Source organism: Pseudophryne corroboree, chromosome 1, assembly GCF_028390025.1.
Source record: "Pseudophryne corroboree isolate aPseCor3 chromosome 1, aPseCor3.hap2, whole genome shotgun sequence".
Lineage (NCBI taxonomy): Eukaryota > Metazoa > Chordata > Amphibia > Anura > Myobatrachidae > Pseudophryne > Pseudophryne corroboree.
In genome coordinates, this window is record NC_086444.1 from 912,696,750 (window position 1) to 912,714,635 (window position 17,886).

At 44.0% G+C, this 17,886-nt stretch overlaps 1 protein-coding gene across 1 annotated transcript in view; it reads left to right on the top strand.

Moving 5' to 3' along the window:
• Window positions 1-3,222: 3,222 nt before the first annotated feature.
• The window catches only part of FAT4 (FAT atypical cadherin 4), a 312,949-nt gene continuing 298,285 nt past the window's right edge, over window positions 3,223-17,886 (top strand). Inside the window, exon 1 of the mRNA XM_063920304.1 lies at window positions 3,223-8,995. Coding sequence (XP_063776374.1) covers window positions 3,860-8,995 — 5,136 coding nt within the window. The 5' untranslated portion in view covers window positions 3,223-3,859. The remainder of the gene's footprint in view (window positions 8,996-17,886) is intronic.

Below are 17,886 nucleotides of genomic sequence, written 5' to 3' on the forward strand. Positions count from 1 at the left end.
AGGGGTGAAAGAATTAGAGAGTAGTAAAGATTGAAAAGAAATGAGAAGAAAAATACCACAAATTCACAAATAATACAGTTCAGTACAACACAAACCCAGAGCACTTCGCTGTTCAATTTTTCCTGAGGAAAAGAGGGAGATTACCTAGTCAGTCCTCTCGTTATAAGGGCTAAGCCCCTCCCATCACCAGATTCCTCAGCCATCTCATAGGCCCACAGTTACCATGGACACCTCCACCTGTCCCAGCTGCTTCATTCAGCCTTCTATTCAGAATTTTATGTCACTACAGCCATATAAAATGTCCTCCGTTCTCTTTTTATTGTCCATTTTGCCTATTACATACAAAAAAAATTATTTTTTTGTGTGTCTTTAGTTCTAATTTCATTTATTTGTGAATAATTTCATCACCCCGTAAGGTGACACAAAAGTTGAGTCTATAAGGGTTATTATTCGATATAATCGCTTATACTGTACATTATCTATCTATCTATCTATCTATCTATCTATCTATCTATCTATCTATCTATCCATCTATCATCCTTAAAAATTATAGTAATTGCTAAGTAAAGATTCGTAACTTTGAACTGTGGGACTCATTCAGGTTTGTATGCAAAGCAAAAAAAGCACATAGCTGGGTAAAACCATATTGCACTGCAATTCAAACTGAACCTAAACTGCAGTGTCAAAATAAAGCTGTCTAACATTTGTGGGCTGCATGCAAAAGCAGCCATTATTTACCCTGCACAGAAAAAATGTAACCATCCAAATCTAAATATGTCTGCACATCTTACATCTGCCCCACCTGCAGTGCAACGTGGTTTTGCCAGTTGTGTGCTTTTTTACTCTGCTTACAAACCTGAATCAGGCCCAGTGTGAGTAAATTACCATCTAAATGTACGGATGATTGCGATGTGTACAATGTATGTATGTATATATGTATGTATGCATACAGAAGAGGGGTTAAAGAAACATAAAAACAGCAAACACAACTAGTTTTTACCACAGACGCCATTGAACGTGTCCTAGAACAATATTTACTTTTTACCATAAGAGGGAGCTGTTTACGCAGCTAAAGCTCTTGCAATTTTAGCATCCGCGCTTCAATAAAAAAAAATCCTATTGCTCTTCAAACGTTAAAACATATATTATGTACATGGTATTACCCTGCATTTTCATTAATACTCAACCCACAAGTCTACCTTGTATACAAATCTGTGAGATGTAAGCATAATGTTTGCTTAAAAAGTCATAAACAGGAATGGACTTGCAGTAGTAATTATTTTTTTTATTACAATGTATTTCAATTAAGAACTTTGAACACTTAACACTTTGAAATGTGTATTTTAGCGATGCTTATTCAGTGCGGGAACCAATCACAGCTAATAGAACATCTTGTGTGTGCATGTACATATGGTAGGACTGTAGATGGGTGGTCTTCAGGTTGCCGAATGTCGGGATCCCGGCGCACAGTATACCGGCGCCGGAATCCCGACACCCGGCATACCGACACATATTCTCCCTCGAAGGGGCTCATTTGCGCTCGCCCAGCTGTCGGTATGCCGGCGGTCGGGCTCCCGGTGCTGGTATGCTGGTCGCCGAGAGCCCAGCCGCCAGCATACCATACTACACCCCTATAGATTGTAAGCTCCAATGGGACAGGGAATGATGTGAATGGATAAATATTCTCTGTAAAGCGCTGCAGAGTATGTGCGCGCTATATAAATGACTGGTAATAAATAAATCATTGTGTTTTTTATGTCTAATTATACTGTACAAATGTTTTACCTATTGTAATGCAACAGAATTTACTTTGTACATATGGATACTGCGCATTATCACGTATACAACCATCGATGGGCAGCCTACCGAAGGCCATCCCTAGCATAGGGATTTTACATTTAGGTTCCTAGCATGTGGCACGTGACGTCACATATACAGTTAGGTGCCATGATGTGAGACACAGCTCTCTAATGTATACAATACGTGCATAGGCATAGGCGTGCGCAGCACATTTTATTAGGGGGTGCACCATCGGAGGGGGGTGTCTAGCACCGCCTTATGGGCGTGTCTAGCACCATCTATTGACGGTCAACGCAATATAAAATATCCACCCTTGTACCAATCCTTATAAAGCAGATACATTGTCAGATGTTGTGGTGTGCACCAAACAAACACCCCTGATGGCACTCACTGCAATTACACTGCTCCTCCTCAGCCTTGTCTGGCTCCCTCTCTCTTTCCCCTGCAAGCTGCAGCAGCTTACTTACTAGTCAGTCACTTACTGACACTGACAGTCGCAGACTAGTACTGCTGCTGCTGGAAAAACGAGTGACGTGTCAATGCTGCTGCTGACCGCCTGCCAGTAATGAATTTGTCTTCCTAAGATGAACGCTGGCTGCATGCTGCTCCTTATCAGTGGCATAGCATAGAAGGAGAGAGGTGAGCATGTGGCAGGTGGGCGTGCAAGCATGATTTTGTACATGGAGTTTGAAAGCCGGTGGCAGTGGCACCCTTCATTAACCCAGGCGTCCAGTAAGTAATGCAATCCTGACAGGGTGCAGCGCAGAGGGGACAGTAATCAGCCTGCTCGGCGATCGCTGCATCAGGCATGTGAGATCGGGGTGCCAGACATTAGGGGGTGCCTGTGCGCACCAGGAACCCCCCCTGCGCACACCTATGTGCATAGGGATAATACATTGGACCACATACACAGTATGTGCCCTAGCATATGATGATTCAGCACTCTAATGCATGTGTGTATAAGCATACTGCATTGTATCATATAGGTAGGCATGAGTCACAGCATATAATGAATATGTACTGTAATATTGATTATTATAACATATACTGTAGGTGCACGGGCATAGATACTGCTAACATGAGATAGTGATGCTGGCAGCCGGTGCTCACATACGTAGATCAGAGCCAGCGGGCTACATCTCCCTGTGTGCGGGCACAGACCCTCCCGGCCACCGCTCCACATTACTCCCAGCAAACTGCCTCCCTTTGCCGGTAACAAGGAGCAGCGCCGGCCAATCCCAGGGAGAGCCCGAGCAGCGCAGGACGGGGCAGCAGTGAGGGGGGTTGTAGTAGCCCAGTAGCCGCTGCCCAATCCAGGGGCCGGGGGGAGGCGCTGGGAGTGACAGGCGTGTGGCTGGGCGGTGCGGGAAGGGGAGAGGGGGGCGAAGCGCTGGGTCCTGGCTGATGTGGGATGAATGAGCAGCAGAAGAAAGTTTTGTTGTTTCAGCAGCAGATGCAGAGGCGCCCGGAGAGAGCGCAGCAGAGGATGCAGAGACTCTACCCCGGCCCGTGTGCACTGCTATGATGTCCGGCTGCTGCTGCTGCTGCTAACCCCCCGGATTACACCACCAGCAGCAGAGCACAGGCTGCAGGAACTGGCATGGTGAGGAAGAAGAAATCCCCCCTAGGCTGCACCTTTCCGGGCTCCGATGAGTAGCTGGTTTACAGGCAGGCTGTACAGGGAGCAGCTGAAGGAGCAGAGACGGGAATATAAACTGCAAGTTATCGTTGTGCCTGGACCAGGCTCCACTCAGTAATGCGATCACCAGCTGAAGGTCTCCTCTGACTACACTCTGCGACAAAGGTGCGTGCAGACTGCGCTAGCGCAGTAACTTCTCTGCAAGTCTATAACCTGAGATGATTGAGCTGTGAGTGCACTGCGGGATGCGACGCTGTTCAGCTCCTGGATGTACAATTCAATTCCTTATCACATGCTTCTTCTACGCTAAGCGCTCACAAGGAGATCCTGCTCGGTTGTTGGTGATATATATTTTTTCTCTAATCATCCGGAATTAGGGTGGATGGTTTTACATTTGTGATATTCTGCACGGAACACAAAATGAGCCTGCTGTGTGTGAGGATACATTACCTGCATAGACTTTCACTGATGCATTTGTTGGTGTCCTTGTTGGTGTCAGTGCCTAGAGCACTAAGCAGCTCCCAGCCCCGTCAGATGTTTCAAGTGCTGGAGGAGCAACCACCAGGGACCTATGTAGGTACCATCAGCACCAAACCAGGGTTTACCTATCGACTTAGTGAATCCCATGCTCTATTTAGCATTAACTCCACTTCTGGCTTCATACACACCACCTCAATCATAGACAGAGAGAGTCTTGCCAGTGATGTTATCAACTTGGTGGTTCTGTCCAGTCAACCAACTTACCCAACTGAAGTTCGTATTACTGTCTTGGACATCAATGACAACTCACCTGTGTTTCCTGACCCCTCCATTGTGGTGTCTTTTAAAGAGGACACACAAGGAGGAAGACAAGTCATACTAGACACCGCTACAGATTCAGATGCTGGCACTAATGGGGTAGATCACCGTTCCTACCGCATTGTTTCAGGAAACCAGGATGGTCGCTTTAAATTGGGCATTACGGTCAACCCAAGTGGGGATGGTGCTTTCCTGCATTTGATGTCACAAGGTCCTTTAGATAGGGAAACTGTTCCATGTTATTATCTGCTGGTGGAAGTGGAAGACAAAGGAATGCCCAAAAAAGTAGGGCACTTGCAAGTGAACGTAACCGTGCAGGATATTAATGACAACCCACCTGTATTTAGCAGCTCTCAGTACCAGGCCAGAGTTGAAGAGGATGCTCCTATAGGTTCAAGTGTTCTTAAAGTAGAGGCAACTGATAGAGATGATGGGGATAATTCTGCAATCATGTACCAACTGGCAGAAGGCACCCCTTTTCAAATTGATCCAGAAAGTGGCCTTGTCACCATCAGGGAGCAATTGGATTACGAAAGTCGCCGTCAGTATACACTCAGTATTGAGGCCAAAGACCTGGGCACGCCACCACTTACTGGCCGTGCAGAAGCAGTTGTCCGTCTGATTGATGTTAATGACAATGACCCTGTTGTAAAATTCCGTTATTTTCCTGCCACCTCCCGTTATGCATCAGTGGATGAGAATGCACAGGTTGGAACCGTGGTGGCATTACTTACTGTCACTGACTCAGACTCTCCTGCTGCAAATGGAAATGTCACAGTGGCTATTTTGGGGGGCAATGAGCAGCGCCATTTTGAGGTACAAACATCCAAAGTACCCAACCTGAGCCTAATCAAAGTAGCAAGCGCACTGGACCGAGAACGTATACCTTCCTACAATTTGACTGTTAGTGTGTCAGATCAGGGTCTCCCTAGGCCAAGATCATCAGTGGCTAGCCTGGTGATTTATGTCAATGATATCAATGATCACCCTCCAGTCTTCCAGGAACCACAGAGTAAAGTGGAGATCAGTGAGGACTTGCCACCTGGCTCATACATATGCGGTGTTTCAGCTACAGATGGTGACACAGGACTGAATGCCAATCTACGATACGCTATTGTATCTGGAAATAAGTTGGGATGGTTCTCCATTAGTGAACACAGTGGATTGGTGACAAGTACCTCCACATTAGACCGTGAAACTGCCTCCCAATTGCTACTCAATATCAGTGCAAGGGATCAGGGCCCTCAGCCCAAAACTAGCTATGCTTCTCTTCTTGTTAGTCTTTTGGATGTAAATGATCAAAGGCCTACTTTCACTCGCTCCCCAGCTGGTGACCAACATTGGGTGTCCTTACCAGAGAATTCCCTTATTGGCACTGAACTTATCACATTGAAGGCTACAGATGGTGACCTTGGGAACAATGGCACCATCCGTTTCTACTTTGATTCTGATAACCAAAGCCCGTGTCATAGTTCTTTCCGCCTAGACCCATTGTCTGGCCAACTTAGTACTAGAACTGAGATGGACAGAGAGCAGCAAGAAAAGTGCAATTTAGTGGTCCTGGCTACTGACCTCGGAACCCCACCACTCTCTTCCTCTGCTAAAATCACTGTAACTCTATTGGATGTAAATGACAACAGTCCTGTGTTTTATCCTGTGCAATACTTTGCCAACATTCAGGAAAATGAACCACCTGCGAGTTTTGTTGTGTCTGTGACTGCTGCAGACCCTGACTTGGGGGTAAATGGTACAGTTAAATATTCTATTAGGGTCGGGGACACTTCCAAATTTCAGATTAATCCCGACACAGGAGCCATTTCTACAAAAGCTGCCTTAGACAGGGAAGAAAAAACAGCTTACCAATTGAAAGTCATGGCCACTGATGGCGGAGGCTTGCAATCTCACAACCATGCTATTGTGACCATCACTGTGTTGGATACTCAAGATAATCCACCATCATTTACCCAGGACACATACAGTTTTGTTATGTTTGAGAATGTGCCATTAGGATACAATGTTGGAGCAGTGACGGCAACCACTATGGATTTGAATACTAATATCACTTACCTTATCACCACAGGGGACCAAAAAGGGGTATTTGCTATCGATAAAGCCACAGGTCTAATCATGACAGCAGGTGTGATAGATAGAGAAGAACAAGGATTTTACCACTTGAAAGTTGTAGCTAGTGGTGGGGCAGTGACGGGGGAAGCAATTATTAATATTACAGTAAAAGACTTAAATGACAATTCTCCCCGCTTTCTACAAGCAGTAGAAAGCGTAAATGTGGTGGAAAATTGGAAAGAAGGTCATATTATATTTCACGCTAAGGCTGCTGACCTCGATGAAGGTGTAAATGGGAGGATTGCTTATATCTTAAAACAGAACCCTTTAGGCTTGTTTCATGTGGATGAAGTAAGTGGTGATGTGAGTATAACAGGAGCACTAGATGTCAATGCTGGCTCGTACCAAGTAGAAATTCTAGCATCAGACATGGGTGTTCCCCAGCTCTTTTCCAGCTTTATATTAACTGTTTCTGTGCATGATGTGAATGATAACCCTCCAGTGTTTGATCAGCTGTCATATGAAGTGACTCTCTTAGAGTCAGAACCAGTTAACTCCAGGTTTTTTAAAGTACATGCTTCTGACAAAGATTCTGGGGCTAATGGGGAAATCACATATCATATTACAGATGGAAATGTTGGGGAGGCATTTGGTATATTCCCTGATGGACAGCTATATGTAAAAAGTGAACTGGACAGAGAGGTTAAGGATATATATGTTTTACTTGTTACTGCTTCAGACAGAGCTGTGGAACAGCTAAGTGCCACAGTAAATGTTACGATAATACTGGAGGATGTCAATGACAATAGGCCATTGTTTAACAGCACTAATTATGTCTTCTATTTTGAAGAGGAACAAAAAGGAGGGTCATTTGTTGGTAAAGTTTTTGCTGTAGATAAGGACTTTGGATCGAATGGTGATGTTATGTATGCGTTTGAAACTATGCAACCTGATTTTGAATTAAACACTGTTACAGGGGACATAATAAGCACTCACCAGTTTGACAGAGAGGGTCTTATGAGGCAAAGGGGTGCAGCAACATTTACACTCAAAGTTGTCTCAACTGATTTAGGTTTACCAAAACCACTGAAAGACCAAGCCACTGTCCAGATTTATATAAGAGACATCAATGATAACTCTCCCAAGTTCTCCAAAGATCTCTACCAGGCCAGTATTTCAGAGTCAGCAGCAAACATGACCCAGGTGTTACGGGTCTCATCTTCTGATGGGGATGAGGGAAGCAATGGTTTGATGACTTATTCTGTCATTAAAGGGAATGAGGAAAAACGCTTTTCAATAGATCATGTTACAGGGCAAGTAACGCTGGTGGGGATATTGGACCATGAAGCTACAGCCTCCTATTCTCTCATCATCCAAGCTGTGGATTCTGGGAAAGTCCCTTTAAGTTCTACATGCTCATTAAGTATTGATGTACTGGATGAAAATGATAACACGCCATCTTTCCCCAGAGCAGCTCTTTTTGTGGATGTATTAGAGAATATGAGGGTTGGGGAACTGGTGTCCTCTGTTGCTGCCACAGACTCTGACTCTGGTGATAATGCTGACATTCATTACAGTATTACAGGGACCAATAACCATGGCACCTTTAGCATTAGTCCCAACACTGGGAGCATCTTCCTGGCTAAAAAGCTGGACTTTGAGACACAAGCGCTGTACAAACTAAACATCACAGCAAAAGATAATGGCAGACCCCCTCGCTCATCTACTATGTCAGTCATAATACAAGTGAGAGATTTCAATGATAACCCACCCAGCTTCCCAGTGGGAGATATCTTTAAATCAATAATAGAGAATGTGCCGCTTGGTACCTCCATTCTCTCTGTGACTGCCACTGACCCTGATGCAGACATTAATGGACAGCTCAGCTATGCTATTATCCAGCAGAAGCCACGGGGCGGTCACTTTTTAATTGATGAGGTACGGGGCACAATCTACACTAATGCAGAGATTGACAGAGAGTTTGCCAACCTTTTTGAGCTGACTGTCAGGGCCAGTGACCAGGCTGTGCCTTTAGAGACTAGGAAATATGCCCTGAAGAATGTCACTATACTCGTTGGTGATCTCAATGACAATGTCCCAACCTTTATGTCACAGAATGCTTTTGCTGCAGATCCCACCCTTGTGATCGGATCTGTGCTGACTACTGTGGCAGCTTTTGATCCAGATGAAGGTCCCAATGGGGAAATAGAATATGAAATCATTAATGGAGACACTGAAATTTTTATTGTGGATCGCTACAGTGGTGACTTAAGGGTGGCCTCTCCCATGGTACCGTCTCATCTTTTATACAAACTTATAGTGGCTGCCACTGATTTAGGACCTGAGAGAAAGAGGACTACAACTGAGTTGACTATTATTCTTCAGGGAACTGATGGCCCAGTTTTTACCCAGCCAAAATATATAACTATTTTAAAAGAGGGTGAACCTGTTGGAACCAATGTGATATCTATTGAGGCATCCAGTGGCCGAGGCACAGAGACTACGGTGGAGTACTTCATTGTTTCTGTGAAATGTGAAGGAAAAACCGTTGGACGTTTGTTCACCATTGGGCGCAATACAGGTGTCATCCAGACTGCAGCAGTTTTGGATCGGGAACGTGGAGCACGGCTCTACCTGCTGGATGTGTATGCCATTGAGAGAGAGACCAGTTTTCCCAGAACTCAAAAGGCAGAGGTAAGATCTTTTACCTTTATGTAACATGCAATGTGTAAAATGATGCTCTTTGTGTGTTATTGAACACACATCCATGTTGTGCAGCCAGTCACAGGCATGTGCTGAGATAGTAATCTGGCTGTGGGCCATGTATTTTGTGAGCAGCAGATAGTGTACACAATTTAGAAATGTCTGTCAATGACTATAGAAGATATAACTGGTGCTTTGTGGTAAAATATCTAAAACAATGTGATAAACACCTGGAAGAGGGCTTGATTACAAAAATGTATATGTTCTCTTCACCGTAGTACATTTAGAAATCTTTGTATGCTATGTCTAAATCCAAAAGATGTATCTGAATCCAATGTTATCTTAGAAATTCCATGTGGTACAGGTAAGCGCTAATATAAATGAGTGCTGGACAGCTCACAGGGGAACAGAAACTTCTTCTACTGTATCTCTGACAGGATGATTAATATTGTGCTATTACACCCCCAGGATGATAATATAAAACATGCTCATTAGCTGGTATGTTATATTTGATTTTTCAGCACTCACCGTGCTATATAATTGCTGTAGTGCAATGGGAATAATACCAGTAGATAATACTTTTGTCATCAACTGTTCACAGACTACAGTTTCACCACAATGTATATGGGGGGTCATTCCGACCCGATCGCTCGCTGCAGTTTCTCGCAGCGCAGCGATCGGGTCGGAACTGCGCATGCACCAGCGCCGGCGCATGCCAGCCGTCGTTGCCTAGCGATCGCCTCTGAGGCAGAGGCGGTCGCTGGGCGGGAGGGGGCTGGACGGCGGCATAAAGCCGCCGTTTAGGGGGCGCAGTCCGGCCAACGCAGGCGTGGCCAGACCATTGGGGGGCAGGCCGCAGCGGCTGCGTGATGTCACACGCGGCCCCTGCAGGCCGGGGAGCGACGAGTAGCTTCCGGCCAGCACGCTAAAGCTGCGCTGGTCGGGAGCTACTCTTGAAGTGCAAAGGGGGGGGGGGGGCGGCACTGACATGCGGGGCGGATTAGCCCTGTGCTGGGCGTCCCCCCGCATGTCAGTGTGAATGATCGTAGCTGTACTAAATTTAGCACAGCTATGATCAACTCGGAATGACCGCCCCCGGATCTATAGATGTACATAGTGGTTTGTTTTTTTGTACTATGCAAGGGCCTCAGACTGCCTGTATATAAACAAAAGGACGAGAAGACAGAATCTGTCAAAAGTAAGATGCTTAGTGCAAGTGCTGGCTGCATTCAGCATTCTCACACTTTGTGACTACCTATATAAGTGACTTTGGGGCATATGTACTAAGCCTTGGAGAGATATAAAGTACCAGCCAATAAGCTCCTAACTGCCATGTTACAGGCTGTTAGGCTCATTTATCAATGAGTGATACATTTCACTGTGAGTGATTAATTTCATCAGCCAATCACCTCCTGTAATTTTTCAAACACAGCCTTTGACATTGAAGTTAGGAGCTGATTGGCTGGTGCAATTTATCACTCACAGTGAAATTTATCACTCATTGATAAATGATCTGTCTGAAAAATGACAGGAGCTGGTGCACTGGTACTTTATCTCACTTCACTTTATCACTTTCCAAGGCTTAGTGCTTGTGTCCCTTAATCCTTCTATCATTAATTGTCCTTTGCCAGATATATCTACAGTGCAGTACCGATTGGTTAATATGCATCTGGCATCTCCCCCTTAAGCTGTAGCAAGAAAATGCAACCCATCCCCTTTGACCTCACATGAGGCAGGAGGCTGTTCATTTACAGTATATGCGTTATCTTAACAAATTAAACAGGAAAATTAGATACATTATGCTGCATGGCTGCTCTTAACCAAGCTCAGATGCATGTTGTAATCCTATAGTTTTCACCATGCAGATATGTAGCATGTGTAAGTCATATGGTATTTATCATACAGCAGTTTACATGGCCAATATGGTAATCCTGTGGGGTGAAAAACAGTGCAGTATAAACAAGCTGGCACCTACGTTTCATTCTCTGTCTTTCAATTAGTCTCCAATCTGTTACATTGCGAGACCACCGATCTTCCTAAACCTCTGGAAAGTTGTGTGGCCTTAAACAAAACAAGAGATTAGGTTCTCTATACTTAATGAAAACATTTTGGAAGTGCCGGAGTTCTGTAGCTGACATGCTTTAGGTATGCAGGGTCTCATTGCAAAGGAGAGAGCTCTTCTGACGAAGTGGCTCAGGTTTCCAGCCAATGTTAGACTCTTTTGGTTGCATTAGTCTGAAAATCGTTCTTTTGCTTACAGAGTCTTTCTAAAATCACGTTAAGGCTTTTACTGGTTAGCCCAAGCCTTGCCTCAAATGAAAAACAAATGTTTTCCTATTGAAGCATTTTAGGATCTTCACTTAGGGGCTAAAATTGATGTATGCACGGCTTCTTCCTTTACATTTGATACATTAATGTGCATTATGTCGAAATTTCACTTGAATGTTATATTACTTTCAGACTAAAGTAGCCAAATCCAGCTATTAATACTAATAACCGCATCCTATAGGACTATCATGCAGGGGTTCCTATTACTCTGTGTGTCTATTGATGTGTTATAGATGGAGTTAAAAACCAGGTTGTGAAGAATACATTTTGCTGGCTTGCACGAAATAGCATCTTGTGGCTGATTCAGAGGTGGGAGCAAAGCTAAACAAGCAAGAACTTTGCACCTGGACAAACCATGTTGGAATGCAAGGGGTGCAAATACTGTATGTAGAGTTATTCCTTTTCCATGCAGGGCAGCTTTTGCTTATACCTCACAAACCCTGGACAGATTAATATTTACACTGTGATTTATGTTTCAGTTTGGACATGTCCCTCCCAAATCTAAATCTCTCTGCACGTTTTAAATCTGACCCACCAGGAGTGCAGCATGGTTTGGCCCAGGTGCACAGTTACTTGATTTTGTTTCTTTGGTCCCAATTCAAAATCAACCTCATTATTTTTAGCACTAAAAAGTGTCCTCACGGGTGATAATGGCAGTTGTGTAATAGCATGACTGGGTACCAGAATAGTGACCAATACATCACTATTATGATTAAAGTTATAGACTACATCATTGGTTCCCAAACTTGGTCCTTGAAGCACCTTAACAGTCCAGGTTTTAAGGATGTCTATGCTTGTGCACTATTTGCATACTATAAAATTATACAGAGCAGCGGATTGGTTGCCATGGGCTACTTCTCCACTCTTATCACTGCTTCATGAATAGGCACCCAAGTTTGGGACATGAAAAGGCACCCAAGTTTGGGAATCTCTGGACTACATGGCTCTCCCATCCAATCACAGATGGCCCTAAGAAAGCTGCCTCCAAAGCAGGGTTTTAGATTGTGGCAAGTATATGCCCTAGCACATGAGCTAAAAGATGTTTTCAGGTATAAAACTCTGGGGGGTATTCAATTGTTTGAAAAGTCAGTTGGGTGTCTGCTTTTTTCTATCTAACAGACAGAAAAAACAGACACCCATCTGACTTTTCAAACAATTGAATTCCTCCCAGAGGCTGACTTATCAAATTTCAAAAAGACTTTCTGCTAGAGATAATGCTGCTGGCACTTGCTGCTGCCGGCACTTTGCCACTAGAGAGCCTATATATCATGCATTGAGGCCTGATTCAGAGTTTCACGCAAACCCGATGGCTTACGTACATCGCTTATCATGAGAGAACTGCACATGCCCAGATACTGCATTGCGCATGTGCAAATCTCTGTGGTGCGAAATTGCACACGGTGCTCCGAAGCCAAATGGCTGTTTTGGGGTGGGATGGTTTTGGTAATAGGGACCATTTTATATAATGGGGACGTGTTGCCCTGTTTTGCAGGCGTGTCGTGGTCAGGGCCTACATCTTCCAATGCAGATTTCCTGGCCCCAGCTGCAAGGCCATCAACATAAATCTTGGGGCCCGGTAATCTGGGGCATCCTCAGATTATATATATATTAAAATACAACAGAATTGCTGCACTACACCTCATGTGCTTATCCTTTTCTTACTTTAATGATCCTCAACTGGCCAAATCTCGCAGTTTTTAGCCACCTGGAACTTATCTCTGTCATTTACTGGTGTAGTTATGCTTAGTTACCCTGTACTTGTCCTATATTGTCTTCAACTGTAAGTCACTGTTTTCCTGTTTTCATTATGTGCTTACGTACTCTGTAATTGGGCGCTGCGGAACCCTTGTGGCGCCATATAAATAAAGGATAATAATAATTATATATATATATATATATATATATATAAAACCTGTATATATATATATAGATATATATATATAGATATATATATATATATATATATAACCCATATATATATATATATATATATATATATATACTGTATATTTATTTATTTATTTATTTATTACACGTGAAAATATGTATATCTCACCTTCCTCCCCCACACACACCACAGTCTCTGAGTCCCTCTCTTCTTCCTCCCATACACCCCACAGTCTGTCTCTACCCTGTTAATAAATAAATAAATAAATACCTAGTGACTCCAAGCTGCATTCCCAGCTCTCACACCCCATCCCAAAGCCCTGTATCCCCTCACCAATCCACTCTCACCCCGGGGAGAAACTGACCTGCACTGCACTCCCCAGTATTCAGACCCACACCGCCCAGCAGGTACCATGCAGCTTTCACACCCCACCAGATGAGGCCGGCGCAGGGCACAGGAATTCTGCTGCCATGTCCTGTAACTACCTGCAGCAGAGCTGGACCCGGAAGAGCAAAAGCACGCTTGCACCGCACAGTCACTGTGTGTGAGAGGCTCCGGTCACTTTGAGGCTGCGCCCACACCGCCTGCAGCTCGCTGCCCTATATAGACAAGATGGCTCACATCCCTGCCAAGCACTAAGTGGCGTATCCTTGGGGCCCCTCTGATCCTTCGGTGTCCCTGTTGACCCCGCCTGCCACTGGCCCTGCCCGACAGTGGCTTTCCAGTGGTCAATCTGGGTAATTTTAGGCCGATGACTGCGACCATTGCGATCTGCGACGCCGGCAGGAGACATCTTTTTACTGCACACTCCTCCTGCAGCATTAGCGTAATTTAGCAGTAGCGGCTGCAGAAACTGTCACAGCTGCTACAACACTGTTACAGTGCTACTCAGATGGCCACGGTCATCTTTGCATTCCACTTCTTGTCATTTCAGGCAATTTGCTTGCATTACGGTCCCCTCAGTTTACAGCCATGTATAATATGTTGACTATGGGCATGTGAATGATGCCGCTACTTTGGGCACAAGGACAGATGAGTGGGAAGGGGGGGTGGGTTATAGTCGCTGTTCTGGTGGGTGGCACATATATTTCTTTTGCAAAGTGCTATTCGAGCCTGCAGAGCAACTGAAGAGCTGCCTGTACATGTCCTGAGGATGCACCCTGCACTAATCTTTTTGGGGTCCTGACCACCTCTTCATTACGTCATGATGTCACATGTACGGGGGACATTAGGGCCATCCTGCCCTGCTGTGGCACTTCTGTTAAGGCCTCCCATTTAAGACCAGGGCCAGCCCTGATGTGTCCTTCCATCTGACCCTCCATCATTCCCTCTAGATAAAAAAAACAAAAACAAAAAAAAATCAATAATTTATATATACATATAAAAAAGTAAATAAAATATAGCTACACTGAAAAAAATACATGAGCAACCTCTTTTATTAGGTTCATTAGAAAGTACAGTAGACATTGTGGTGTGTTAAACTCATTTATTTTATTACACAAATTCAATTTGAAATGCAGTTTTGTAGTCTGTAATAAACACTAATTGCTCTGTTGTAGAGGTTTCCTTAAACATTAGACTCACCAGTGATTGCTTTTTCTAGACTGCCCATGTTAATGGAGTCATTATGTGGTACTGTTTGTTTATTTTCTGTGTATATTGTTGCTGGGCCATTTTACTCTTCTATGTCCAGTACTTTAATTTGGAAAACTATTCTCTCACATCTAGGTGTGTGGGAAAATAAACAATTGCTAAGAAATCAAGTAAACATTGTGACTTTTTTATATTCAAAATGGCACTTGTAATATTTATTTAAAATTTCGCTTGGACTGAAGCGTAGGTTTCATCCAAAGTAAAAATAAGTACCCTGTATCTCTGTATTTGACCAGGCAGCAAATTATAAGCTCCTATCCTGTTAAAATAGTGTTTCATATACAGATTAGTTTAATGTGTACTCCCTCTCGCAACTGTCACTGAATACATTGCTTCCCCAAGCCCCCTTCCATGCTTTTCATCAATGTATTCATATCATCACACAGTATTGATTATTTTTCTTTTCCAGGGATAAAGCTGTATCACATGTTGAGAGAAAAGTAGTGCTTTGTAGGTTCTCAAAGAGAAAACTAGCTCTGCATTATTGTGATATGTATAGTGGAAGAAGAGCATAGAAATAAGGCAGAAAGATTGAAAAATAATAGGAGGAAATGTAAAGCCAATGGGGGTCATTCCGAGTTGTTCGCTTGTTGCCAATTTTCGCAACGGAGCGATTAAGGCAACAATGCGCATGTGCATGGTACGCAGTGCGCATGCGCTAAGTATTTTTGCTCAAAACTTAGTAGATTTACTCACGTCCGAACGAAGAATTTTCATCATTGAAGTGATCGGAGTGTGATTGACAGGAAGTGGGTGTTTCTGGGCGGAAACTGGGCGTTTTCTGGGAGTGTGCGGAAAAATGCAGGCGTGCCAGGAAAAAACGCGGGAGTGTCTGGAGAAACGGGGGAGTGGCTGGCCGAACGCAGGGCGTGTTTGTGACGTCAAACCAAGAACGAAACGGCCTGAGCTGATCGCAATCTGGGAGTAAGTCTGGAGCTACTCAGAAACTGCTAAGAATTTTCTATTCGCAATTCTGCTAATCTTTCGTTCGCTATTCTGCTAAGCTAAGATACACTCCCAGAGGGCGGCGGCCTAGCGTGTGGAATGCTGCTAAAATCTGCTAGGGAGCGAACAACTCGGAATCACCCCCAATATACTGTGATAAAGTCACCTACGGCTCATTACCTGTACAAGCGTTGCATGCCATCACATATTAAACATGATCATGTTTGTTATGCAGGACTTTTGGTGTTTTCCTATTGTGTATGTCAGTAACCAGCTTAAGACTGAAAAATTATATTATATTGCACTAGAAAATAGTTTTCAATCATAACATCTTGAACACTTGTAATATAGAGAAAATAATAAGACTAATTTGTTATCATTCTCAAATCCTTGAACATTTCACTGAATAAATCCCCAACATATTGAAGAATTGCAGACTGGGGATGCTGAGTGTGTAGTACCACAGTAGCCAAAGGTTGTCTATGCCTGACTTAACTATGCGTTTAACTCTTCACTGTCTGCATGCCATGCTGGGATTTGTAGCTCTAAAGTTAACTAAAGCTTGTCGTACACTGGATCTTTTAGGTATCTCACGTGGACTCACAGATTTTTGTACGCAGCTCTATGGTATCCAGAAGTACTGTAAGTGCGATATATAGCCGCAGTTACTTGCTCCTTGCGTTACTTGCAGCTAACTGAATCGACCCCAAAGTATATATGGCCACCCTGTGTGTTCCTGTATTTTTGAGTCAGCTGATGACCTACTGTATGTTCAACAATTTACTTTATCGGATGTGTTTTTACCAAGTCTATGCACCTAATCCAGGAGACGTGGCTGTACTGTAATAGTACTAAGTGCTGAATATACAGTATAAAATTCGTACACAAAATAGTACGTTTGGACAGTGTTATTAATAACTATTAGAGTCACATTAATCATGTAAAAAAATTAGATCAAGTCACAAAGAAAGAATGACAAAATGAAATTTTTTATTACATTCAAATCAATGCAAACATCTGTCTCCTCCTTTAAAAGAACAATGGAAATATGCCTCAATACTGTGTTACTGCTGTAGAACGATTGCTGTAATCCCTGTAATAATGTAAGAGGAATAACAGCACCAACATTACTATAGTATTAGCACTAGTGGGACTCATTCATACAAACTGAAACCACCTCAAGTTAACATGGGGGTAATTCAGACCTGGGGGTATATTTACTAATATTCGTGTTTTAGCCGTTTTTAAGGGTGTTTGATTTCGAATGGTATCGGGTGCATTTTACTGCAACTTTTTGAATCCTGATACGTTCATTTACTAAGCTGCCGAGTTTTCCACATTCGTTTTTTCCGATGTCGATGTGATTCGTAATGTCAGGCAGTGTTTTACGGGAGTGATGAGTAAAACACTGCCTGACAAAACACAAGGAATCCCGGCCGGATCTGTGAGATCCGTGCAGGGCTTCATTGTGTACCTTTAAAAGGTGTTTAAAGTGTTACCTCAGGCTTTTTGAGCCGGTCCTGGTTGAAAAAATATAGGGAAAAAATTGACCGGGGTTCCCCCATATTTGATCAACCAGCACCGGGCTCTGCGCCTGGTCCTGGGGCAAAAAATATGGGGGACAAAAAGCGTAGGGGTCCCCCGTATTTTTTGAACCAGCACCGGGCTCCACTAGTCAGAGAGATAATGCCACAGCCGGGGGACACTTTTATATAGGTCCCTGCGGCCCTGGCATTAAATCACTAACTAGTCACCCCCTGGCCGGGGTACCCTGGAGGAGTGGGGACCCCTTGAATCAAGGGGTCCCCCCCTCCAGCCACCCAAGGGCCAGGGGTGAAGCCCGAGGCTGCCCCCCCCATCCAAGGGCAGCGGATGGGGGGCTGATAGCCAAGTGTAAAAATAAGAATATTGTTTTTTGTAGCAGTACTACAAGTCCCAGCAAGCCTCCCCCGCAAGCTGGTACTTGGAGAACCACAAGTACCATCATGCGGTGGAAAAACGGGCCCACTGGTACCTGTAGTACTACTGCAAAAAAAATACCCAACAAAAAACAGAACACACACACCGT